At 51.8% G+C, this 26,786-nt stretch overlaps 1 protein-coding gene across 3 annotated transcripts in view; it reads left to right on the top strand.

Moving 5' to 3' along the window:
• The window catches only part of LOC106608329 (zinc finger protein 513), a 35,136-nt gene extending 8,350 nt beyond the window's left edge, over positions 1-26,786 (top strand). For 2 of the 3 annotated variants that reach the window (XM_014206217.2, XM_014206216.2), the window contains exons 3-5: positions 5,081-5,218; positions 21,689-22,372; positions 22,591-26,786. In XM_014206217.2, the coding sequence (XP_014061692.1) occupies positions 5,081-5,218; positions 21,689-22,372; positions 22,591-23,492 (1,724 nt within the window). In that variant the 3' untranslated portion in view covers positions 23,493-26,786. The remainder of the gene's footprint in view (positions 1-5,080; positions 5,219-21,688; positions 22,373-22,590) is intronic. The other variant, XM_014206218.2, reaches the window with a different exon arrangement.

Here is a 26,786-nt window from a genome sequence, read left to right as displayed (position 1 = left end):
CTGTGAGAAACGCTGTAGTATACAGATACCTTTAAACCCCTGTGGAAAAACAAGGAAACCCACATCTACCGTAGCCAAATCGAACCCTGTTTCCTAGATGGTGCACTACCTTTGACCATTGCCCCATATGCCTCTGGTCAGAAGTAGTGTACAAAACATTAAGAACACCTGCTCTTAACATGCCATAGACTGACCAGGTGAAAGCTATGATCCCTTATTGATGTCACTTGTTAAATTCACTTCAGTCAGTGTAGATAAAGGGGAGGAGACCGGTTAAAGAAGGATTTTTATTTTTTTAAAGCCTCGAGACAATTGAGACATGGATTGTGTATGCGTGCCATTCAGAGGGTGAATGGGCAAGACAAAATATTTAAGTGTCTTTGAACGGGGTAATGGTGGTAAGTGCCAGGCGCACCGGTTTGAGCGTGCCAAGAAACGCAATGCTGATGGGTTTTTCACATTCAACAGTTTCCCGTGTGTATCAAAGAATGGGTAGACATGCAGCCAATTTGACACAACTGTGGGAAGCATTGGAGTCAACATGGACCAGCATCCCTGTGGAACGCTGTCAACACCTTGTGGAGTCCACGACCCTGACATTGATTCTGTTTCTGAGGGCATAACGGGGTGCAACTCAAGATTAGGAAGGTGTTGTTAATGTTTTGTACACTCTGTGCATAGGGCACAGGTCAGATCTCCAGGAATTCAGCTAGGAAATCTGTTCACGAAGTATTCCCATGAATAAAGCCATAACAATCTCATTTTGGAGTATAGCTGTAGTCAATTTGTAGTGTACAAATGATAATTATGCCCAGACAAGAACCGTCCCGCAGCTTAATCTATTTGCCTTGGGAGTCGGTGCCGTTTTGAGACACACCCAGAGGTGTACTGTCATGCATCACTTTCTCCACTAGAGGGCGGGCAGCACTAGAGGGCGGGCAGCACTAGAGGGCGGGCAGCACTAGAGGGCGGGCAGCACTAGAGGGCGGGCAGCACTAGAGGGCGGGCAGCACTAGAGGGCAGCACTAGAGGGCAGCACTAGAGGGCAGCACTAGAGGGCAGCACTAGAGGGCAGCACTAGAGGGCAGCACTAGAGGGCAGCACTAGAGGGCAGCACTAGAGGGCAGCAGAGTTAACTCGGGTCTCTGTGACAGACTGAAAACTACAGGCAGCTGGTGTCATTGACTGCTGGATATTCATTGCTGTGTATATCCATGGTGTTTTTTATTTTTAACATGAACTTTGACAAGTTTGAATTTCTGTCAATTAAGGCAAGCAAAACATGGCTTGATTCATATGAAATGGCTTTCTAACATCGAGTTAAAGGTTAATTTTACATGACACCTTACCTGACACCGTCGACCCCCTCCAATTTGCAAACCGCCCCAATAGATCCACAGACGATGCCATCGCACTGCACACTGCCCTATCCCATCTGGACAAGAGGAATACCTATGTAAGAATGCTGTTCATTGACTACAGCTCAGCGTTCAACACTTTAGTACCCTCCAAGCTCATCATAAAGCTCGGGAACCTGGGTCTGAACCCCGCCCTGTGCAACTGGGTCCTGGACTTCCTGACGGGCCGCCCCCAGGTGGTGAAGGTAGGTAACAACACCTCTACTTCACTGATCCTCAACACAGGGGTCCCACAAGGGTGCACGCTCAGCCCCCTCCTGTACTCCCTGTTCACCCATGACTGCGTGGCCACACGCGTCCAACTCAATCATCAAGTTTGCAGACGACACAACAGTAGTAGGCCTGATTATCAACAATGACTAGACAGCCTACAGGGAGGAGGTGAGAGCCTTGGCAGAGTGGTGCCAGGAAAATAACCTCTCCCTCGACGTCAAACAAAACGAAGGAGATCATGGACTTCAGGAGACAGCAGAGGGAGCATGCCCCCATCCACAACGAGGGGAGAGGGTCAAAAGCTTCAAGTACCTCGGTGTACACAACCTGATTTAATATAAAGAAGGAAATACAATTACTAGGATGTTTTGTTACTTTTCAGGGCATTTAACATTATACAATTCTCTTATATAATGATCGTCTACTGAACAAAAATAGAAACGTAACGTGCAACAATTTCAAAGATTTTACTGCGTTACAGTTCATGTGAGGAAATTCGTCAATTTGAAATATATTCACATGACTGAGAATACAGATATTGCATTTGTTGGTCACAGACCAAAAGAATGTTGAACATCTTATTCCAAAATCATAGGCATTAGTATGGATTTGGTCCCTTCCTTTTGCTCCACTCTTCTGGGAAGGCTTTCCACTAGATGTTGGAACATTGCTGCTATAACAGCCTCCACTCTTCTGGGAAGGCTTTCCACTAGATGTTGGAACATTGCTGCTATAACAGCCTCCACTCTTCTGGGAAGGCTTTCCACTAGATGTTGGAACATTGCTGCTATAACAGCCTCCACTCTTCTGGGAAGGCTTTCCACTAGATGTTGGAACATTGCTGCTATAACAGCCTCCACTCTTCTGGGAAGGCTTTCCACTAGATGTTGGAACATTGCTGCTATAACAGCCTCCACTCTTCTGGGAAGGCTTTCCACTAGATGTTGGAACATTGCTGCTATAACAGCCTCCACTCTTCTGGGAAGGCTTTCCACTAGATGTTGGAACATTGCTGCTATAACAGCCTCCACTCTTCTGGGAAGGCTTTCCACTAGATGTCGGAACATTGCTGCTATAACAGCCTCCACTCTTCTGGGAAGGCTTTCAACTAGATGTCGGAACATTGCTGCTATAACAGCCTCCACTCTTCTGGGAAGGCTTTCCACTAGATGTTGGAACATTGCTTCGGGGACTTGCTTCCATTCAGGCACAAGAGCATTAGTGAGGTCTGGACACTGATGTTGGGCGATTAGGCCTGGCTCGCAGTTGGCGTTCCAATTCATCCCATAGGCATTCAATGGGGTTGAGGTCAGAGCTCTGTGCAGGCCAGTCAAGTTCTTCCACACTGATTTTTGACAAACAATTTCTGTATGGACCTTGCTTTGTGCACAGGGGCATTGTCATGCTGAAACAGGAAAGGGCCCTTCCAAAACTGTTGCCACAAAGTTGGAAGCACAGAATCGTCTAAAATGTCATTGTATGCTGTAGCATTAAGATTCTCCTTCACTGAAACAACTAAGGGGCTTAGCCTGAACCATGAAAAACAGCCCCAGACCATTATTCCTTCTCAACCAAACTTTTACAGTTGGCACTCTAGAGAACGCGTATCCACTCCAGAGTCCAATGGGGGCGAGCTTTACACCACTCCAGCTTTACACCACTCCAGCTTTACACCACTCCAGCTTTACACCACTCCAGCCGACGTCCATGGAAACCCATTTCGAACAGTTCTTGTTCTGACGTTGCTTCCAGAGGCAGTTGGAACTCGGCAGTTAGTGTTGCAATCGAGGACAGACGATTTTTATGTGCTTCAGCACTTGCCGGTCCCGTTCTGGGAGCTTGTGTGGCCTACCACTTTGCGGTTGAGCCGTTGTTGCTCTTAGGCGTTGCCAATTCACAATAACAGCACTTAGTTGACCCTGGCAGCTCTAGCAGGGCAGAAATGTAACAAACTGACTTGTTGGAAAGGTGGCATCCTATGACGGTGCCACGTTGAAAGTCAGAGCTTTTCAGTAAGGCCATTTCTACTGCCAATGTTTGTCTGAGATTGCATGGCTGTGTGCTTGATTTTTATATATACCTGTTTTATTTATTTTTATTTTATTTGACCAGGTAGGCCAGTTGAGAACAAGTTCTCATTTACAACTGCGACCTGGCCAAGATAAAGCAAAGCAGTGTGACAAAAACACAGTTACACAAACGTACAGTCAATAACACAATAGAAAAATCAATGTACAGTGTGTGCAAATGTAGTAAGATTAGGGAGGTAAGGCAATAAATAAATAGGCCATAGTGGCAAAATAATTACAATTTAGCATTAACACTGGAGTGATAGATGTGCAGATGATGATGTGCAAGTAGAGATGCTGTGGTGCAAAAGAACAAGAGGATAAATAACAGTATGGGGATAGGTAGTTGGGTGTGCTATTTACAGATTTGCTATGGACAGGTACAGTGATCGTTAAAGTTAGAGGGAGATATAAGACTCCAGCTTCAGTGCTTTTTGCAATTCGTTCCAGTCATTGGCAGCAGGGAACTGTAAGGAAAACCTGTCAGTAACGGGTTTGGCTGAATCCACTAATTTGAAGGGGTGTCCACATACTTTTGTGTCTGTGTGTATATATATATATAGTGTTCCTTAAAGGTACGGGTGTGGATCAGAAAACCACTCAGTATCTGGTGTGATCCAACATTTGCCTCATGCAGCACGACACATCTCCTTCACATAGAGTTGATCAGGCTGTTGATTGTGGCCTGTGGAATGTTGTCCCACTCCTATTCCGTGGCTGTGTGAAGTTTCTGGATATTGGCAGGAGCTGGAACACACAAACGTACACTCCGATCCAGAGCATCCCAAACCTGCTCAATGGGTGACATGTCTGGTGAGGATGCAGGCCATGGAAGAACAGTTGCATTCTCCCACACGACACCATTCACCTGGTTGTGAGGCCAGTTGGACGGACTGCTAAATTCTCTAAAATGACGTTGGAGGCTGCTTATAGTAGAGAAAGTAACATTCAATTCTCTGGCAACAGTTCTGGTGGATATTCCTGCAGTCAGCATGCCAATTGCACGCTCCCTCAACTTGAGACATCTGTGACATTGTGTTGTGACACAACTGCACATTTTAGAGTGGCCTTTTATTGTCCCCAGCACAAGGTGCACCTGTGTAATGATCATGCTGTTTTAAATCAGCTTCTTGATATGCCACACCAGTCAGGTGGATCGATTTTTATCTTGGCAGTATAAAGTATAAAATGGCCACTAACAGGGATGTAAATACATTTTATGCAATGAGATAAATACGTTTTATTGTGATTTGTGGAAAATGTTTGGGATCTTTTCTTTCAGCTCATGATTCATGGGACCATCACTTTTTTTACATGTTTAATATTTTTGTTTAGTTATCGATAACGTATGCTAGATGGGGTTGTTGCTCTGTGTTGCAGTGGATTCTGAAGATGGTGTAGTAACCATTGGAGCTCCAGGAATCCTCACCTTGGAGGCAGATTTCCTTCTGGGACACGACCTTGAGTTTTGTGACTCGGACCATGACAAGATCCTAGGCCTGGACGACAAGTACTCAGGTTGGTACTTTTGTAAAATGTATTAAAGCTTTATTTGCCCAGCTTAGTCACAATTAGGTAAAATCTCTCTGGTGTGATGGAAACCTGGGCCTGAATTTATAAAGTCTCTCTGAGGAGAGTCCTGCTGTCCTGGAATCAGTTTAGCACTTCTAATGTGGTGCTTTATTATAGTCGCGTCAAACCGGTATGTTTAAATAAAAAATATCCCTACCACCATACTGTTATCTGACACCAAAGTCGATGACAATTTGGCAAATCAACTTGATTGGAAGTGCACAGCACACTGCCCGCCTCTCGTCATGATCCGTCCTGCCACCCCACCGAGAACTACTCTACCGGATGTTTGACAGGGTCGTTAGCATTAGGGTCATCAGTTATTTATTTTCTCCAGCTCTTGTGTTTTTTTTTTATCCTCTTATGTTTGTGTAGTAAATATTAGCGTTTTTTTTTTTTTCTTCCTGTCGAGCACATTGTTGCATTCCATGTCTAAATAAAACTTGATTTGATCTGACAATTTGTTGTTCAGACGTCAGATTAAAACAAGGCCACAGTGTCCATAAAGTGACAATTTGATTTAGATCATTTGGACTGAGTACGTTTGTAGCCGCAACGGTTTAGATTACATTTACAGCTCTCACGTACACATTTCTGCCCAATAAACAATGTGCTTAATTTTTTTGTAGCATTTTTGTAGCAGTGCAATTCAGTTGCTTTGCAACAGGAGCTAGCTCGCTAGTAGGAGGCTGGCTGGCTAGCTCGCTAGTAGGAGGCTGGCTGGCTGGCTCGCTAGAAGGAGGCTGGCTGGCTGGCTCGCTAGTAGGAGGCTGGCTGGCTAGCTCGCTAGTAGGAGGCTGGCTGGCTGGCTCGCTAGTAGGAGGCTGGCTGGCTGGCTCGCTAGTAGGAGGCTGGCTAGCTGGCTCGCTAGTAGGAGGCTGGCTGGCTGGCTCGCTAGTAGGAGGCTGGCTGGCTGGCTCGCTAGCAGGAGGCTGGCTGGCTGGCTGGCTCGCTAGCAGGAGGCTGGCTGGCTGGCTGGCTCGCTAGCAGGAGGCTGGCTGGCTGGCTGGCTCGCTAGCAGGAGGCTGGCTGGCTGGCTGGCTCGCTAGCAGGAGGCTGGCTCGCTAGCAGGAGGCTGGCTGGCTGGCTGGCTCGCTAGCAGGAGGCTGGCTGGCTGGCTGGCTCGCTAGCAGGAGGCTGGCTGGCTGGCTGGCTCGCTAGCAGGAGGCTGGCTGGCTGGCTGGCTCGCTAGCAGGAGGCTGGCTGGCTGGCTGGCTCGCTAGCAGGAGGCTGGCTGGCTGGCTGGGCTAGCAGGAGGCTGGCTGGCTAGCAGGAGGCTGGCTGGCTGGCTGGCTGGCTGGCTCGCTAGCAGGAGGCTGGCTGGCTGGCTAGAAGTAGGAGGCTGGCTGGCTGGCTAGCTCGCTAGTAGGAGGCTGGCTAGCTCGCTAGTAGTAGTAGGAGGCTGGCTGGCTGGCTCGCTAGTAGTAGTAGGAGGCTGGCTGGCTGGCTGGCTGGCTCGCTAGTAGTAGTAGGAGGCTGGCTGGCTGGCTGGCTGGCTGGCTCGCTAGTAGTAGTAGGAGGCTGGCTGGCTGGCTGGCTAGCTCGCTAGTAGTAGTAGGGAGGCTGGCTGGCTGGCTCGCTAGTAGTAGTAGTAGGAGGCTGGCTGGCTGGCTCGCTAGTAGTAGTAGTAGGAGGCTGGCTGGCTGGCTCGCTAGTAGGAGGCTGGCTGGCTGGCTCGCTAGTAGAAGGCTGGCTGGCTGGCTCGCTAGTAGTAGTAGTAGGAGGCTGGCTGGCTGGCTGGCTCGCTAGTAGTAGTAGGAGGCTGGCTGGCTGGCTAGCTGGCTGGCTAGCTCGCTAGTAGTAGTAGGAGGCTGGCTGGCTGGCTAGCGAGCTCGCTAGTAGTAGTAGGAGGCTGGCTGGCTGGCTGGCTAGCTCGCTAGTAGTTGAAGGCTTGCTGGCTGGCTAGCTTGCTAGTAGTAGGAGGCTGGCTGGCTGGCTAGCTCGCTAGTAGTAGTAGGAGGCTGGCTGGCTGGCTAGCTCGCTAGTAGTAGTAGGAGGCTGGCTGGCTGGCTAGCTCGCTAGTAGTAGGAGGCTGGCTGGCTGGCTGGCTACCTCGCTAGTAGTAGTAGGAGGCTGGCTGGCTGGCTACCTCGCTAGTAGTAGTAGGAGGCTGGCTGGCTGGCTACCTCGCTAGTAGTAGTAGGAGGCTGGCTGGCTGGCTACCTCGCTAGTAGTAGTAGGAGGCTGGCTGGCTGGCTACCTCGCTAGTAGTAGTAGGAGGCTGGCTGGCTGGCTAGCTCGCTAGTAGTAGTAGGAGGCTGGCTGGCTGGCTAGCTCGCTAGTAGTAGGAGGCTGGCTGGCTGGCTAGCTCGCTAGTAGTAGGAGGCTGGCTGGCTGGCTAGCTCGCTAGTAGTAGGAGGCTGGCTGGCTGGCTAGCTCGCTAGTAGTAGGAGGCTGGCTGGCTGGCTGGCTAGCTCGCTAGTAGTAGGAGGCTGGCTGGCTAGCTCGCTAGTAGTAGGAGGCTGGCTGGCTGGCTGGCTAGCTCGCTAGTAGTAGGAGGCTGGCTGGCTGGCTCGCTAGTAGTAGGAGGCTGGCTGGCTGGCTCGCTAGTAGTAGGAGGCTGGCTGGCTGGCTCGCTAGTAGTAGGAGGCTGGCTGGCTGGCTCGCTAGTAGTAGGAGGCTGGCTGGCTGGCTCGCTAGTAGTAGGAGGCTGGCTGGTTGGCTCGCTAGTAGTAGGAGGCTGGCTGGCTGGCTAGCTCGCTAGTAGTAGTAGGGAGGCTGGCTCGCTAGTAGGAGGCTGGCTGGCTAGCTCGCTAGTAGGAGGCTGGCTGGCTAGCTCGCTAGTAGGAGGCTGGCTGGCTAGCTCGCTAGTAGGAGGCTGGCTGGCTAGCTCGCTAGTAGGAGGCTGGCTGGCTAGCTCGCTAGTAGGAGGCTGGCTGGCTAGCTCGCTAGTAGGAGGCTGGCTGGCTAGCTCGCTAGTAGGAGGCTGGCTGGCTAGCTCGCTAGTAGGAGGCTGGCTGGCTAGCTCGCTAGTAGTAGTAGGAGGCTGGCTGGCTAGCTCGCGAGTAGTAGTAGGAGGCTGGCTAGCTCGCGAGTAGTAGTAGGAGGCTGGCTCGCTAGTAGTAGTAGGAGGCTGGCTCGCTAGTAGTAGTAGGAGGCTGGCTCGCTAGTAGTAGTAGGAGGCTGGCTCGCTAGTAGTAGTAGGAGGCTGGCTCGAGGAGGGCTGGCTCGCTAGTAGTAGTAGGAGGCTGGCTGGCTGGCTCGCTAGTAGTAGTAGGAGGCTGGCTGGCTGGCTCGCTAGTAGTAGTAGTAGGAGGCTGGCTGGCTGGCTCGCTAGTAGTAGTAGTAGGAGGCTGGCTGGCTGGCTCGCTAGTAGTAGTAGTAGGAGGCTGGCTGGCTGGCTCGCTAGTAGTAGGGAGGCTGGCTGGCTGGCTAGCTCGCTAGTAGTAGTAGGGAGGCTGGCTGGCTGGCTAGCTCGCTAGTAGTAGTAGTACGAGGCTGGCTGGCTGGCTGGCTCGCTAGTAGTAGTAGTAGGAGGCTGGCTGGCTGGCTGGCTAGTAGTAGTAGTAGTAGTAGTAGGAGGCTGGCTGGCTGGCTCGCTAGTTGGATGCTGGCTGGCTGGCTCGCTAGTAGTAGTAGTAGGAGGCTGGCTAGCTCGCTAGTAGTAGGAGGCTGGCTGGCTGGCTAGCTCGCTAGTAGTAGGAGGCTGGCTGGCTGGCTAGCTCGCTAGTAGTAGTAGGAGGCTGGCTGGCTGGCTAGCTGGCTGGCTAGCTCGCTAGTAGTAGGAGGCTGGCTGGCTGGCTAGCGAGCTCGCTAGTAGTAGGAGGCTGGCTGGCTCGCTAGTAGTAGGAGGCTGGCTGGCTCGCTAGTAGTAGGAGGCTGGCTGGCTGGCTAGCTCGCTAGAAGTAGGAGGCTGGCTGGCTGGCTGGCTGGCTAGCTCGCTAGTAGTAGTAGGAGGCTGGCTGGCTGGCTAGCTCGCTAGTAGTAGGAGGCTGGCTGGCTGGCTGGCTAGCTCGCTAGTAGTAGGAGGCTGGCTGGCTAGCTCGCTAGTAGTAGGAGGCTGGCTGGCTAGCTCGCTAGTAGTAGGAGGCTGGCTGGCTAGCTCGCTAGTAGTAGGAGGCTGGCTGGCTGGCTCGCTAGTAGTAGGAGGCTGGCTGGCTGGCTCGCTAGTAGTAGGAGGCTGGCTGGCTGGCTCGCTAGTAGTAGGAGGCTGGCTGGCTGGCTCGCTAGTAGTAGGAGGCTGGCTGGCTGGCTCGCTAGTAGTAGGAGGCTGGCTGGCTGGCTCGCTAGTAGTAGGAGGCTGGCTGGCTGGCTCGCTAGTAGTAGGAGGCTGGCTGGCTGGCTCGCTAGTAGTAGTAGGAGGCTGGCTGGCTGGCTCGCTAGTAGTAGTAGGAGGCTGGCTGGCTGGCTCGCTAGTAGTAGTAGGAGGCTGGCTGGCTGGCTCGCTAGTAGTAGTAGGAGGCTGGCTGGCTGGCTCGCTAGTAGTAGTAGGAGGCTGGCTGGCTGGCTCGCTAGTAGTAGTAGGAGGCTGGCTGGCTGGCTCGCTAGTAGTAGTAGGAGGCTGGCTGGCTGGCTCGCTAGTAGTAGTAGGAGGCTGGCTGGCTGGCTCGCTAGTAGTAGTAGGAGGCTGGCTGGCTGGCTCGCTAGTAGTAGTAGGAGGCTGGCTGGCTGGCTCGCTAGTAGTAGTAGGAGGCTGGCTGGCTGGCTCGCTAGTAGTAGTAGGAGGCTGGCTGGCTGGCTCGCTAGTAGTAGTAGGAGGCTGGCTGGCTGGCTCGCTAGTAGTAGTAGGAGGCTGGCTGGCTGGCTCGCTAGTAGTAGTAGGAGGCTGGCTGGCTGGCTCGCTCGCTAGTAGTAGTAGTAGGAGGCTGGCTGGCTGGCTCGCTCGCTAGTAGTAGTAGTAGGAGGCTGGCTGGCTGGCTCGCTCGCTAGTAGTAGGAGGCTGGCTGGCTGGCTCGCTAGTAGTAGGAGGCTGGCTGGCTAGCTCGCTAGTAGTAGGAGGCTGGCTGGCTAGCTCGCTAGTAGTAGGAGGCTGGCTGGCTAGCTCGCTAGTAGTAGGTGGCTGGCTAGCTAGCTCGCTAGTAGGAGGCTGGCTGGCTAGCTCGCTAGTAGGAGGCTGGCTGGCTCGCTAGTAGTAGTAGGAGGCTGGCTCGCTAGTAGTAGGAGGCTGGCTGGCTGGCTGGCTGGCTGGCTGGCTCGCTAGTAGTAGGAGGCTGGCTGGCTGGCTAGCTCGCTAGTAGTAGTAGGGAGGCTGGCTGGCTGGCTCGCTAGTAGTAGTAGGAGGCTGGCTGGCTGGCTCGCTAGTAGGAGGCTGGCTGGCTCGCTAGTAGTAGTAGTAGTAGGAGGCTGGCTAGCTCGCTAGTAGTAGTAGGAGGCTGGCTCGCTAGTAGTAGTAGGAGGCTGGCTCGCTAGTAGTAGTAGGAGGCTAGCTCGCTAGTAGTAGTAGGAGGCTGGCTGGCTAGCTCGCTAGTAGTAGTAGGAGGCTGGCTGGCTGGCTCGCTAGTAGTAGTAGGAGGCTGGCTGGCTGGCTCGCTAGTAGTAGTAGTAGGAGGCTGGCTGGCTGGCTCGCTAGTAGTAGGAGGCTGGCTGGCTGGCTAGCTCGCTAGTAGTAGTAGGGAGGCTGGCTGGCTGGCTCGCTAGTAGTAGTAGTACGAGGCTGGCTGGCTGGCTGGCTCGCTAGTAGTAGTAGTAGGAGGCTGGCTGGCTGGCTGGCTAGTAGTAGTAGTAGTAGTAGTAGGTAGTGAGGAGGAGATAGTAGTAGTAGTAGTAGGCTGGCTGGCTGGCTCGCTAGTTGGATGCTGGCTGGCTGGCTCGCTAGTAGTAGTAGTAGGAGGCTGGCTAGCTCGCTAGTAGTAGGAGGCTGGCTGGCTGGCTAGCTCGCTAGTAGTAGGAGGCTGGCTGGCTGGCTAGCTCGCTAGTAGTAGTAGGAGGCTGGCTGGCTGGCTAGCTGGCTGGCTAGCTCGCTAGTAGTAGGAGGCTGGCTGGCTGGCTAGCGAGCTCGCTAGTAGTAGGAGGCTGGCTGGCTCGCTAGTAGTAGGAGGCTGGCTGGCTCGCTAGTAGTAGGAGGCTGGCTGGCTGGCTAGCTCGCTAGAAGTAGGAGGCTGGCTGGCTGGCTGGCTGGCTAGCTCGCTAGTAGTAGTAGGAGGCTGGCTGGCTGGCTAGCTCGCTAGTAGTAGGAGGCTGGCTGGCTGGCTAGCTCGCTAGTAGTAGGAGGCTGGCTGGCTGGCTAGCTCGCTAGTAGGGAGGCTGGCTGGCTAGCTCGCTAGTAGTAGGAGGCTGGCTGGCTAGCTCGCTAGTAGTAGGAGGCTGGCTGGCTAGCTCGCTAGTAGTAGGAGGCTGGCTGGCTGGCTGGCTCGCTAGTAGTAGGAGGCTGGCTGGCTGGCTCGCTAGTAGTAGGAGGCTGGCTGGCTGGCTCGCTGTTAGTAGTAGGAGGCTGGCTGGCTGGCTCGCTAGTAGTAGGAGGCTGGCTGGCTGGCTCGCTAGTAGTAGGAGGCTGGCTGGCTGGCTCGCTAGTAGTAGGAGGCTGGCTGGCTGGCTCGCTAGTAGTAGTAGGAGGCTGGCTGGCTGGCTCGCTAGTAGTAGTAGGAGGCTGGCTGGCTGGCTCGCTAGTAGTAGTAGGAGGCTGGCTGGCTGGCTCGCTAGTAGTAGTAGGAGGCTGGCTGGCTGGCTCGCTAGTAGTAGTAGGAGGCTGGCTGGCTGGCTCGCTAGTAGTAGTAGGAGGCTGGCTGGCTGGCTCGCTAGTAGTAGTAGGAGGCTGGCTGGCTGGCTCGCTAGTAGTAGTAGGAGGCTGGCTGGCTGGCTCGCTAGTAGTAGTAGGAGGCTGGCTGGCTGGCTCGCTAGTAGTAGTAGGAGGCTGGCTGGCTGGCTCGCTTAGTAGTAGTAGGAGGCTGGCTGGCTGGCTCGCTAGTAGTAGTAGGAGGCTGGCTGGCTGGCTCGCTCGCTAGTAGTAGTAGGAGGCTGGCTGGCTGGCTCGCTCGCTAGTAGTAGTAGTAGGAGGCTGGCTGGCTGGCTCGCTAGTAGTAGGAGGCTGGCTGGCTAGCTCGCTAGTAGTAGGAGGCTGGCTGGCTAGCTCGCTAGTAGTAGGTGGCTGGCTGGCTAGCTCGCTAGTAGGAGGCTGGCTAGCTAGCTCGCTAGTAGGAGGCTGGCTGGCTAGCTCGCTAGTAGGAGGCTGGCTGGCTCGCTAGTAGTAGTAGGAGGCTGGCTCGCTAGTAGTAGGAGGCTGGCTGGCTGGCTGGCTGGCTGGCTGGCTCGCTAGTAGTAGGAGGCTGGCTGGCTGGCTAGCTCGCTAGTAGTAGTAGGGAGGCTGGCTGGCTGGCTCGCTAGTAGTAGTAGGAGGCTGGCTGGCTGGCTCGCTAGTAGGAGGCTGGCTGGCTCGCTAGTAGTAGTAGTAGTAGGAGGCTGGCTAGCTCGCTAGTAGTAGTAGGAGGCCGGCTGGCTGGCTGGCTGGCTAGCTCGCTAGTAGTAGGAGGCTGGCTGGCTGGCTGGCTGGCTAGCTCGCTAGTAGTAGTAGGAGGCTGGCTGGCTGGCTGGCTGGCTGGCTGGCTGGCTGGCTGGCTGGCTAGTAGTAGGAGGCTGGCTGGCTGGCTGGCTAGCTCGCTAGTAGTAGGAGGCTGGCTGGCTGGCTGGCTAGCTCGCTAGTAGTAGGAGGCTGGCTGGCTGGCTGGCTAGCTCGCTAGTAGTAGGAGGCTGGCTGGCTGGCTGGCTGGCTGGCTGGCTGGCTGGCTGGCTAGCTCGCTAGTAGTAGGAGGCTGGCTGGCTGGCTGGCTGGCTAGCTCGCTAGTAGTAGGAGGCTGGCTGGCTGGCTAGCTCGCTAGTAGTAGGAGGCTGGCTGGCTGGCTAGCTCGCAGGCTGGCTGGCTGGCTAGCTCGCTAGTAGTAGGAGGCTGGCTAGCTCGCTAGTAGTAGGAGGCTGGCTGGCTGGCTGGATCGCTAGTAGTAGTAGTAGGAGGCTGGCTGGCTGGCTCGCTAGTAGTAGTAGTAGGAGGCTGGCTGGCTGGCTGGCTCGCTAGTAGTAGTAGTAGTAGCTGGCTGGCTGGCTGGCTGGCTCGCTAGTAGTAGGAGGCTGGCTGGCTGGCTGGCTCGCTAGTAGTAGGAGGCTGGCTGGCTGGCTAGCTCGCTAGTAGTAGTAGGAGGCTGGCTGGCTCGCTAGTAGTAGGAGGCTGGCTAGCTCGCTAGTAGTAGGATGCTGGCTGGCTGGCTGGCTAGCTCGCTAGTAGTACCCAAACAAGGGCACTGCGTTCATCCACCACTGGCCTGCTGGCCCCCCTACCTCTGAGGAAGCACAGTTCCCGCTCAGCCCAGTCAAAACTGTTCGCTGCTCTGGCACCCCAATGGTGGAACATGCTCCCTCACGACGCCAGGACAGCGGAGTCAATCACCACCTTCCGGAGACACCTGAAACCCCACCTCTTTAAGGAATACCTAGGATAGGATAAAGTAATCCTTCTAACCCCTCCCCCCCCCCCCCCCTTAAAAGATTTAGATGCACTATTGTACAGTGGTTGTTCCACTGGATATCATAAGGTGAATGCACCATTTTGTAAGTCGCTCTGGATAAGAGCGTCTGCTAAATGACTTAAATGTAAATGTAAATGTAGTAGTAGGAGGCTGGATGGCTGGCTAGCTCGCTAGTAGTAGGAGGCTGGCTGGCTGGCTAGCTCGCTAGTAGTAGTAGTAGGAGGCTGGCTGGCTGGCTAGCTCGCAGGCTGGCTGGCTGGCTAGCTCGCTAGTAGTAGGAGGCTGGCTAGCTCGCTAGTAGTAGTAGTAGGAGGCTGGCTGGCTGGCTGGATCGCTAGTAGTAGTAGTAGTAGGAGGCTGGCTGGCTGGCTCGCTAGTAGTAGTAGTAGCTGGCTGGCTGGCTGGCTGGCTCGCTAGTAGTAGTAGGAGGCTGGCTGGCTGGCTGGCTGGGTAGTAGTAGTAGGAGGAGGAGGAGGAGGAGGAGGAGGCTGGCTGGCTGGCTGGCTGGCTGGCTGGCTGGCTCGCTAGTAGTAGGAGGCTGGCTGGCTGGCTGGCTCGCTAGTAGGAGGCTGGCTGGCTGGCTGGCTCGCTAGTAGGAGGCTGGCTGGCTGGCTGGCTCGCTAGTAGTAGTAGGAGGCTGGCTGGCTGGCTCGCTAGTAGTAGTAGTAGTAGGAGGCTGGCTGGCTCGCTAGTAGTAGTAGTAGTAGTAGGAGGCTGGCTCGCTCGCTAGTAGTAGTAGGAGGCTGGCTGGCTCGCTAGTAGTAGTAGTAGTAGTAGGAGGCTGGCTGGCTCGCTAGTAGTAGTAGTAGTAGTAGGAGGCTGGCTGGCTCGCTAGTAGTAGTAGTAGTAGGAGGCTGGCTGGCTCGCTAGTAGTAGTAGTAGTAGGAGGCTGGCTGGCTCGCTAGTAGTAGTAGTAGTAGGAGGCTGGCTGGCTCGCTAGTAGTAGTAGTAGGAGGCTGGCTGGCTCGCTAGTAGTAGTAGTAGTAGGAGGCTGGCTGGCTGGCTCGCTAGTAGTAGTAGTAGGAGGCTGGCTCGCTAGTAGTAGTAGTAGTAGGAGGCTGGCTGGCTGGCTCGCTAGTAGTAGTAGTAGTAGGAGGCTGGCTGGCTGGCTCGCTAGTAGTAGTAGTAGTAGGAGGCTGGCTGGCTGGCTCGCTAGTAGTAGTAGTAGGAGGCTGGCTCGCTAGGTAGTAGTAGTAGTAGTAGGAGGAGGAGGCTGGCTGGCTGGCTGGCTGGCTGGCTCGCTAGTAGTAGTAGGAGGCTGGCTCGCTAGTAGTAGTAGGAGGCTGGCTGGCTAGCTCGCTAGTAGTAGGAGGCTGGCTGGCTAGCTCGCTAGTAGTAGGAGGCTGGCTGGCTAGCTCGCTAGTAGTAGTAGTAGTAGGAGGCTGGCTGGCTAGCTCGCTAGTAGTAGGAGGCTGGCTGGCTAGCTCGCTAGTAGTAGTAGTAGTAGTAGGAGGCTGGCTGGCTGGCTCGCTAGTAGTAGTAGTAGTAGTAGTAGTAGTAGTAGTAGTAGTAGGAGGAGGAGGCTGGCTGGCTGGCTGGCTGGCTCGCTAGTAGTAGTAGTAGGAGGCTGGCTCGCTAGTAGTAGGAGGCTGGCTGGCTAGCTCGCTAGTAGTAGGAGGCTGGCTGGCTAGCTCGCTAGTAGTAGTAGTAGTAGTAGTAGGAGGCTGGCTGGCTGGCTCGCTAGTAGTAGTAGTAGTAGTAGTAGTAGGAGGCTGGCTGGCTGGCTCGCTAGTAGTAGTAGTAGTAGTAGTAGGAGGAGGCTGGCTGGCTGGCTGGCTGGCTGGCTGGCTCGCTAGTAGTAGTAGTAGGAGGCTGGCTCGCTAGTAGTAGGAGGCTGGCTGGCTAGCTCGCTAGTAGTAGGAGGCTGGCTGGCTAGCTCGCTAGTAGTAGGAGGCTGGCTGGCTAGCTCGCTAGTAGTAGGAGGATGGCTGGCTAGCTCGCTAGTAGTAATAGTAGTAGTAGTAGGAGGCTGGCTGGCTGGCTCGCTAGTAGTAGTAGTAGTAGTAGTAGGAGGCTGGCTGGCTGGCTCGCTAGTAGTAGTAGTAGTAGGAGGAGGCTGGCTGGCTGGCTGGCTGGCTGGCTCGCTAGTAGTAGTAGTAGGAGGCTGGCTCGCTAGTAGTAGGAGGCTGGCTGGCTAGCTCGCTAGTAGTAGTAGTAGGAGGCTGGCTGGCTAGCTCGCTAGTAGTAGTAGTAGGAGGCTGGCTGGCTAGCTCGCTAGTAGTAGTAGGAGGCTGGCTGGCTAGCTCGCTAGTAGTAGGAGGCTGGCTGGCTAGCTCGCTAGTAGTAGGAGGCTGGCTGGCTAGCTCGCTAGTAGTAGGAGGCTGGCTGGCTAGCTCGCTAGTAGTAGGAGGCTGGCTGGCTGGCTAGCTCACTAGTAGTAGGAGGCTGGCTGGCTGGCTAGCTCACTAGTAGTAGGAGGCTGGCTGGCTGGCTAGCTCACTAGTAGTAGTAGGAGGCTGGCTGGCTAGCTCGCTAGTAGTAGGAGGCTGGCTGGCTAGCTCGCTAGTAGTAGGAGGCTGGCTGGCTAGCTCGCTCGCTAGTAGTAGTAGGAGGCTGGCTCGCTAGTAGTAGGAGGCTGGCTGGCTGGCTGTGTGGCTGGCTAGCTCGCTAGTAGTAGGAGGCTGGCTGGCTGGCTGGCTGGCTAGCTCGCTAGTAGTAGGAGGCTGGCTGGCTGGCTGGCTGGCTAGCTCGCTAGTAGTAGGAGGCTGGCTGGCTGGCTAGCTCGCTAGTAGTAGGAGGCTGGCTGGCTAGCTATCTAGTAGTAGGAGGCTGGCTGGCTAGCTATCTAGTAGTAGGAGGCTGGCTGGCTAGCTATCTAGTAGTAGGAGGCTGGCTGGCTAGCTCGCTAGTAGTAGTAGGAGGCTGGCTGGCTAGCTCGCTAGTAGTAGTAGGAGGCTGGCTGGCTAGCTCGCTAGTAGTAGGAGGCTGGCTGGCTGGCTGGCTAGCTCGCTAGTAGTAGTAGGAGGCTGGCTGGCTGGCTGGCTAGCTCGCTAGTAGTAGTAGGAGGCTGGCTGGCTGGCTAGCTCGCTAGTAGTAGGAGGCTGGCTGGCTGGCTGGCTAGCTCGCTAGTAGTAGTAGTAGTAGTAGGAGGCTGGCTGGCTGGCTGGCTCGCTAGTAGTAGGAGGCTGGCTCGCTAGTAGTAGTAGTAGGAGGCTGGCTGGCTGGCTCGCTAGTAGTAGGAGGAGGCTGGCTGGCTGGCTGGCTCGCTAGTAGTAGTAGTAGGAGGAGGAGGCGGCTGGCTGGCTAGTAGGAGGAGGCTGGCTGGCTGGCTCGCTAGTAGGAGGAGGCTGGCTGGCTCGCTAGTAGGAGGAGGCTGGCTGGCTCGCTAGTAGGTGGCTGGCTGGCTAGTAGGAAGCTGGCTGGCTGGCTCGCTAGTAGCTGGCTGGCTAGTAGGTGGCTAGCTGGCTAGTAGGTGGCTGGCTGGCTCGCTAGCAGGAGGCTGGCTGGCTCGCTAGCAGGAGGCTGGCTGGCTGGCTGGCTCGCTAGCAGCAGGAGGCTGGCTGGCTGGCTCGCTAGCAGCAGGAGGCTGGCTGGCTGGCTCGCTAGCAGCAGGAGGCTGGCTGGCTGGCTCGCTAGCAGCAGGAGGCTGGCTGGCTGGCTCGCTAGCAGGAGGCTGGCTGGCTGGCTGGCTTGCAGGAGGCTGGCTAACGCCAGTTGGATGAGATGCAAAATGAAAGAAGCTAGCTAGGTATATTTAGCTATGGAAGGGTTTTCATATGGCTGAAGTCATCTGTGTAATTCGAGCACAAGCATAAGTTGGCGACCCTCCTTGGCTGCTGTTATAGCCAGCTCTGGGAAAACAGCCATGCTGCTAATTTATAATACATGCACACACCAGAATGTTGCTGTTAAAAGATCCAGAGAGCAAATTCTAGCCCTTTATGTATTGATTCAGTACGCTCCCTCCCTTCTCAATGACATTTTCTTATTGTCAATATAATCCAAACGTGCTCTGACTGATCCACACAGGTTCCCGAAAACCTGAAGTTGCCATCAACAAGTAAAAAGTAGCAGGGGTACATACGAGTTGTCCACGAAGCATCCAAGTGAAACAACAACATGATAATTCCTTGCTTGCTGGACCTGTGTGTAGTATAACGAAAATATCATGCTTGCTAACTTGGTTAGATGTGTTGAAAACTTTCATTTTAGCACATATCAACTGTTTTTTTTTTTTTTTACAAAAACATTTTTACCAAGCAAGATAATGAAACGTTCAATTGGTACTGAGTTAATTAACAAACATTTTGGAGCGAACTTGTGTCCATTTTTTTTTTTTAATAGTACATTTTACGTAACAGGGATCGTAGCTTACCTGGGACTTGAAGATCCTGGGTTTGCCTACCGGAGGGGACATTTTGACCATTCTCTTTCCTGTATAGTTTTTGACACCCTCCTTCCTTCCTTTCCCGGCACACAAGCGCACTGTGTGTGTGTGTGTGTGTGTGTGTGTGTGTGTGTGTGTGTGTGTGTGTGTGTGTGTGTGTGTGTATTTTCATTAATTAGGTGTCTCTCTTTAAAGAGCCTTTTGGGTTCGTTGGGCATCGTTGAGTTGCAGGGACAGGGAGTGTGACGACGCATACTAGTCAGCACTAGTCAGGGAAGAGACCAGTTCCCAAACTCTCAAGGAAGACGGTACAAATGCATCTCGTTCAGGCACCACTTTGTCATTTTGAGAAGCTAAGAAATTTGTCGAGCTGACAAACAGCTATTTGAGAAGGTTTGACTCCTAAGCAACCTGCCTACACATTGTTGGGAGTACAATAGACCAACATAGCTACTGCAGTAGGTCAAAGCTGTGTACTGGGGAAAGTAAGGGTGAAGTAGGCATAGGTACTCATGAATTTCCTTTTCCAGTTTCAGACCAATGCCTACTTCTCAATTTAAAAAGTCGTTTTTTTGTTTTTAATTAATAACGGTCCAAGGTCCATGATAGCATCATGTCATGGAGGTCCAAAAGTTACTGTACGCTCTCGTTGTCTGGCCCTCGCTTCATACTTGTCGCCAAACCCACTGGCTCCAGGTCATCTACAAGACCCTGCTAGGTAAAGTCCCGCCTTATCTCTGCTCGCTGGTCACCATAGCTGCACCCACCTGTAGCACGCGCTCCGACAGGTATATCTCACTGGTCACCCCCAAAGCCAACTCCTCCTTTGGCCGTCTCTCCTTCCAGTTCTCTGCTGCCAATGACTGGAACGAACTACAAAAATCTCTGAAACTGGAAACACTTATCTCCCTCACTAGCTTTAAGCACCAGCTGTCAGAGCAGCTCACAGATCACTGCACCTGTACATAGCCCATCTATAAATAGCCCAAACAACTACCTCTTCCCCTACTGTATTTATTTATTTTGCTTCTTTGCACCCCAGTATTTCTACTTTGCACACTCATCTACTGTCAAATCTACCATTCCAGTGTTTTACTTGCTATATTGTATTTACTTCGCCACCATGGCCTATTTATTGCCTTTACCTCCCTTATCTCACCTCATTTGCTCACATTGTATATAGACGTATTTTTGTACTGTATTATTGACTGTATGTTTGTTTTACTCCATGTGTAACTCTGTTGTTGTTGTGTGTGTCGAACTGCTTTGCTTTATCTTGGCCAGGTCGCAGTTGTAAATGAGAACTTGTTCTCAACTAGCCTACCTGGTTAAATAAAGGTGAAATAAAAAATAAAATAAAACTACTGAATTCAGACCCATTTGAAATGTGCCAGAGACCACCAAACCTAGAATGGCTGGGGTCAAAGGGCTTGAGGCTATGCCTGAGTTATCTGCATCACCTGCATGTTAGCTTAGTTGGGTTTTGGACTGATGCCTTATCTCCTTTCAGGGATGGCCATGAGTATGAGTACTGGAATGGATTTCAAAGGCTCAATCTTTTTTTTTTTTTTTTCAAATACTGTAAAACTATTTGGTGGAATGTGCTTTGTGGTTGCCCGAATGAGCAAGTCAAATTATGTTAATTTACTTCGACTCTAGTGTTTTTTTTCTTTGTGGGGCACAACAAAAAAGAAACCAAGCCAAGCATCACACCGTTCTTCTCCCAAAATTCCCCATCTCCTCCGTGTCACAGACTGTACACCCTCGGTCCCGATGAGCCATGTAATGCCTCTAGCACTGCATGCGTTGCAGTGCCTTAGACCTCTGCGTCACTCGGGAGGACTGAATAAATGAATGTTAAATGGCACTTGCTTTTCTATTGACTGATATATATATATATACACACTGCTCAAAAAAATAAAGGGAACACTAAAATAACACATCCTAGATCTGAATGAATGAAATAATCTTATTAAATACTTTTTTATTTACATAGTTGAATGTGCTGACAACAAAATCACACAAAAATAATCAATGGAAATCCAATTTATCAACCCATGGTGGTCTGGATTTGGAGTCACACTCAAAATTAAAGTGGAAAACCACACTACAGGCTGATCCAACTTTGATGTAATGTCCTTAAAACAAGTCAAAATGAGGCTCAGTAGTGTGTGTGGCCTCCACGTGCCTGTATGACCTCCCTACAACGCCTGGGCATGCTCCTGATGAGGTGGCGGATGGTCTCCTGAGGGATCTCCTCCCAGACCTGGACTAAAGCAGCTGCCAACTCCTGGACATGATGTGCTCAATTGGATTCAGGTCTGGGGAACGGGCGGGCCAGTCCATAGCATCAATGCCTTCCTCTTGCAGGAACTGCTGACACACTCCAGCCACATGAGGTCTAGCACTGTCTTGCATTAGGAGGAACCCAGGGCCAACCAGCATATGGTCTCACAAGGGGTCTGAGGATCTCATCTCGGTACCTAATGGCAGTCAGGCTACCTCTGGCGAGCACATGGAGGGCTGTGCGGCCCCCCAAAGAAATGCCACCCTCACCATGACTGACCCACCGCCAAACCGGTCATGCTGGAGGATGTTGCAGGCAGCAGAACGTTCTCCACGGCGTCTCCAGACTCTGTCACGTCTGTCACATGTGCTCAGTGTGAACCTGCTTTCGTCTGTGAAGAGCACAGGGCGCCAGTGGCGAATTTGCCAATCTTGGTGTTCTCTGGCAAATGCCAAACGTCCTGCACGGTGTTGGGCTGTAAGCACAATCCCCACCTGTGGACGTCGGGCCCTCATACCACCCTCATGGAGTCTGTTTCTGACCGTTTGAGCAGACAATAGCACATTTGTGGCCTGCTGGAGGTCATTTTGCAGGGCTCTGGCAGTGCTCCTCCTTGCACAAAGGCGGAGGTAGCGGTCCTGCTGCTGGGTTGTTGCCCTCCTACGGCGTCCTCCACGTCTCCTGATGTACTGGCCTGTCTCCTGGTAGCGCCTCCATGCTCTGGACACTACGCTGACAGACACCGCAAACCTTCTTCTTGATGAGCTGCACTACCTGAGCCACTTGTGTGGGTTGTAGACTCCGTCTCATGCTACCACTAGAGTGAAAGCACCGCCAGCATTCAAAAGTGACCAAAACATCAGCCAGGAAGCATAGGACCTGAGAAGTGGTCTGTGGTCCCCACCTGCAGAACCACTCCTTTATTGGGGGTGTCTTGCTAATTGCCTATAATTTCCACCTGTTGTCTATTCCATTTGCACAACAGCATGTGAAATTTATTGTCAATCAGTGTTGCTTCCTAAGTGGACAGTTTGATTTCACAGAAGTGTGATTGACTTGGAGTTACATTGTGTTGTTTAAGTGTTCCCTTTATTTTTATGAGCTGTGTGTATGTGTGTATATATATATATATATATATATATCATAAAAATAAAGGGAACACTTATATATATGGGGAAATTATTTCTAATGGTTATGATAAAATGCGATCTGTTGGCATATAAGATAAATGCCAAATTCCCATCTCTAGCTCCACCCATCCTTCCCCCATCACCCCTCTCTCCCTCCCTCCCTCTCCCACACCTTGTAGAGTCCATGTCCTGATAAATTGATGGGGATGCAACTCAATATGAGGAAGGTGTTCCTATTGTTTGGCCTGTTCCTCATACTGCTGTTTTCTCCTCCTGTAGACTCTGTAGCAGCTGAGATCTCTGTGTACCCTCTGGGTGATGAGGAGAGTTGTGCCTTCAGCAGTCTCAGTATGGCGAGGCAGTGTGACCAGGAGCAGGGCCCTGAGTCCCAGCCTGACCACGAACCCCCCTACCTGTCCTGCCGGGGCTGTGGCCTGGACCTAGTGGGACCCTACTGTCACCGCTGCTGCAAGGGAGAAAGGGGGGAATTCAGAGGCTTTCGCTCCGGTTCGCCATCACAAGCGGACGATAGCGAGGAGGGAGGCGGGATGGACGGCGCTGATGGAACGGACGATAACTCCATAATGGGTGACGACGGTCCTTCCTCCAAGCGCCACTCCTGCCAGTTGTGTGGGTTCTCCTCACGCTATGCCAACCACGTCAAGAGGCACATGAAGACTCACAACGGGGAGAAGCCGTACCGCTGTCCCCTGTGTACCTACGCCTCCGCCCAGCTGGTCAATCTGCAGAGACACCTGAGGATTCACACTGGGGAGAAACCATACAGCTGTGACTCCTGCTCCTTCGCCTGCAGTTCCCTAGGCAACCTGAAAAGGCATCAGAGGATGCATGTGGTGGGACAGGAAGCAGTCAGACCTGCTAGTGGACCTCCTATTGGTCCCTCTGCAGGTGGGTATGGTCTGAAGAGGCACCGGGAGGAGGAGCCTAGTGCTCCAGCTGAAGGTAGTGTTGAGGCTTTTCCATGTCATTTAATTTGATTGAAAAACGTGAACTAAAGATTCAGGCCTGGACAATTCCTCAAGTTAGACCATTTGGAATAGTTTTTAAAGATGTGTTCATGTATATTTTCCTTAACTTATTGTCTGTTTTTACATATTTTAGGCAATAATTATATTTTTAGTTGAACTTGCTTGTTTCTCCCACGTCTGATCTCGTTCCAGAAGCCCTAAGGCCTGACCTGAACCTCCATGTAGGAGGCCATAACAGAGACTACTTGTCATGCTCTGATGGACTGAGGGTTCCCCCACCAACACCAGAACTCCCTGAGCACCAGCCCTCAAGACTTCTGGAGGCGCCTGGCTGTGGACCTGGGGCTGAGTCCGGGGGTAGGGTTGGGGCTGTGGTGGGAGTGAAGTCCGAGGACAGAGATTCGCTCCCTCTCCCTTTCCTCTTCACCTGTCGTCTCTGTGGTATCCCCATTGAGGACGAGGACGGCTCCACCACCCAGATCTGTGCCAAGTGCACCCTGGACATGCTGAACAAGGACTCATCTGGCCCCAACAGCCCCGGGGAGCGTGGGGACAAGGTCTACACCTGCAGCGCCTGTCCCTTCCTCACCCACTACCCCAACCACCTGGCGCGACACATGAAGACGCACAGCGGAGAGAAGCCGTACAAGTGCCCTCAGTGCGACTACGCCTCCGCCCACTTCGACAACCTGAAACGCCACCACCGCGTGCACACGGGCGAGAAGCCGTACAAGTGCCACCTGTGTGACTACGCCTGTGGGAACCTGGCTAACTTAAAACGCCACCAGCGGGTCCACTCGGGCGCCAAGCCGTTCCAGTGCACAGTGTGTAGCTACAGCTGTAATCAGAGTATGAATCTGAAGAGACACATGCTGAGACACACGGGAGAGAAGCCTTATAAGTGCCAGCAGTGTGGATACACCACGGGACACTGGGACAACTACAAACGACACCAGAAGAAACACGGCCTCGCCACCGACGGATGGGTCAAAGTTCAGATGCCAGGTGCCCATGAGGAGGAGGAAGAAGAGAGGGAGGTGGGACAGCCACAGAGTAAAGAAGGAGAGTTGGTGATGCAGTATATGTCCAGATGAGGAAGAGCTGGGCCGTACATTAACATACAGTATATGTCCAGATAAGGAGAGGGAGAGCTGGGACATACATTAACATGTAAATAAAAGATAAATCCTAGATTGTTTTGTTATTTTGTCAACGATCTTCGGCGGCTGCTATGTAGAATCATGCAAAATATAAAATGATTGATTATTCTTATGTTTCTATTCCTTTGGACACAGAGTTGGATGGAGGAAGCTATTTAGATTGTTGCCAGACAAATGGACTAGGGAGGAATGTTCTACTTTAACGTTCCCCTAAAGCCCAAAACGCTGCCTGCATTCTCCATCATATGCTGTTTTCTTACACACACCAACTGTGCCCTACAGCGCCTCCAAACATCATTGCACATTATGACTTCAACCACTATTTGACCTCTTCTTACAGATGTAGGACCTTCATTTGAACCAGTTTTGCTACAGCAGGAAAATAATCCTGCTGCAACAGGAAATGTTGATTATAATGAATGGACATTTTTCTAGGGGTTTATACATTTTTCTTCAGGGCAAATCAAGTCTGAAATTAAACTTTAGAAGCTTAAAAAAAAAAAAATCATACACTACAAATTAGCTTGGAAAATTGTCAGCAACAAAAGTAATCAAATTAAGATCCTACATCTGTACCAGTCTAGTCTGCTATTCCAACCTCTCTACTGTCCACTTCATCTTCCATAGCTCCTCCCTGCTCTCCTCCTCAACCCCTTATCCTTATATCTCCATTACAACCTGGGGCGTGTTCAGCAGGACACAGCGTTTTGGAACGTTCAGATAGAAATATGCTATGTAGAACAATTTAATGTCTGCTCTTTTCATGGTATTTCTATCTGCTACGTTTCAAAACATCTGGCTACTGAACCTGGCCTCGTTGAGAAAGGCCCTCGGACGGAGAGTATGCACTTAGCCTGATCCCAGATCTGTTCCTACTCTCTTGCTGACCAACTGCTGTCAATGACCATAGGTGTTGGCAAGACTGTACAAACAGATCTGGGACCAGAGGGGTATACTATAAAGTAGGATCAACGAGTTAGCCAGAGAACTAAACTTAGATATACTACATGACCAAAAGTATGTGGACACCTGCTCGTTGAACATCTCATTCCCAAATCATGGGCATTAATATGGAGTTGGTCCCCCCCCTTTGCTGCTGTAACAGCCTCCACGCTTCTGAGAAGGCTTTCCACTAGATGTTGCTGCGGGGACTTGCTTCCATTCAGCCACAAGAGCATTAGTGAGGTCGGGCACTGATGTTGGGCGATTAGGCCTGGCTCGTAGTCGGCGTTCCAATTCATCCCAAAGGTGTTCGATAGGGTTGAGGTCAGGGCTCTGTGCAGGCCAGTCAAGTTCTTCCACATCGATCTCAACAAACTATTTCTGTATGGACCTCGCTTTGTGCATGGGGCATTGTCATGCTGAAACAGGAAAGGGCATTCCCCAAACTGTCACAAAGATGGAAGCACGGAATCGTGTAGAATGTCATTGTATGCTGTAGCATTAAGATTTCCCTTCACTGGAACGAAGGGGCCCGAACCATGAAAAACAGCCCCAGACCATTATTCCTCCTCCACCAAACTTTACATTAGGGCAGGTAGCGTTCTCCTGGCATCCACCAAACCCAGATTTGTCCTTCGGACTGCCAGATGGTGAAGCGTGATTCGTCACCCCCAGAGAACGCATTTCCACTGCTCCTGAGTCCACTCCTGACGAAGCTTGGCATTGCGCATAGTGATCTTAGGCTTGTGCGTGGCTGCTTGGCTATGGAAACCCATTTCATGAAGCTCCCAATGAACAGTTATTGTGCTGACGTTGCTTCCAGAGGAAGTTTGGAACTCGGTAGTGAATGTTGCAACCGTGGACAGATGATGTTTAAGCGCCTCGCCACTCGGCGGTCCTGTTTTGTGAGCATGTGTGGCCTACCACTTTGCGGCTGAGCCGTTGCTGATCCAAAACGTTTCTGGTTCACAATAACAGCACTTACAGTTGACCGGGACAGCTCTAGCAGGGCAAAAATTTGAACTGACTTGTTGGAAAGGTGGCATCCTATGACAGTGCCACGTTGAAAGTCACTGAGCTCTTCAGTACAGGTCATTCTACTGCCACGGTTTGTCTATGGAGATTGCATGGCTGTGTGCTTGATTTTATACAGCTGTCAGCAACAGCGTGGCTGAAATAGCCGAATCCACTCATTTGAAGGAGTGTCCACATACTTTGTGTATATATGTATGTGTGTGTATGTGTATGTATGTATGTATGTATGTATGTATGTATGTATGTATATATATATATATATATATATAATTATTTTTTGGGTTGTTGAGTCAGAGTAGACTATTCCCATTTCAAGTTGAACTTTCCAAAAAAATACAAATACACAATTTTCAGAATATTTAAGCAAAGTTGTAGTATACCCCTCAGGCTAGTGTAGTGTATTGCTGTGGAAACGCTCACTGTGTTCATATTAACTGTGAAGCCCATTTGTTATGTCTTTCTGTTTGTTTCTACTTGAAGAAGCAAGTATGCTTCCCAAATGCACCCTATTTCCTATGGGCCCTGGTCTAAAGTAGTGCACTACATAAGGAATAGGGTGCCATAGGGCCCTAGTCTAAAGTAGTGCCCTATAACTGGAATAGGGTGCCAAAGGGGATGTAAAACCCAAGACGACGTGAGGTAAAGTGTCAACTGAATATATATATATATATATATATATATATATATATATAGCGTTTATTTTGTTTATGTGACTATCCTCAATAGAAGTGCATTCTTATTTTTTTTATAACTTTATTTCCCCCCTTTATCTTGAACCATGTGTGACGTGCCATTAAGCTTGTTATACGGGAGAAATATACACAAAATGACCATGAACTTTACGTCTTATCAAGTCAATTTGTTACTATATGCAGTAAAACAAATATCAGGTTGTAACGAAATGGATAATCTGAAATGCATTGATTAGTCTAGCCTGGAGTGCCCCACATTTCGTGTGATGGGTTTGGGGTCCATTTCAGTCATTTCGGAAGTAAACGGATTCAAAGGGATAACTGGAATTTCACTTTCAATTTGAAATGGAATTCATCCCAACCCTGGCAGAATGTCTTTTTCTTTCTCACTGTGTGTGAGACGTCTTGTATGGAAGCTTTAAGACAGGCGTGTGTGTGTGTGTGGCGCGCTTAAGGCTATGTCCAGCCCTACCCATCTACGGTCCAAGTGTAACTCTCTTGTTCTGATGGTTTCATAATTGCCTTAAGTATTTTGAAATAAACACTTTGTGTTCACTCA

Source organism: Salmo salar, chromosome ssa06 (assembly GCF_905237065.1).
Source record: "Salmo salar chromosome ssa06, Ssal_v3.1, whole genome shotgun sequence".
Classification (NCBI taxonomy): domain Eukaryota; kingdom Metazoa; phylum Chordata; class Actinopteri; order Salmoniformes; family Salmonidae; genus Salmo; species Salmo salar.
The sequence above is the reverse complement of the archived record's forward strand: the minus strand, read 5'-3'. Positions and strand labels throughout refer to the sequence as shown.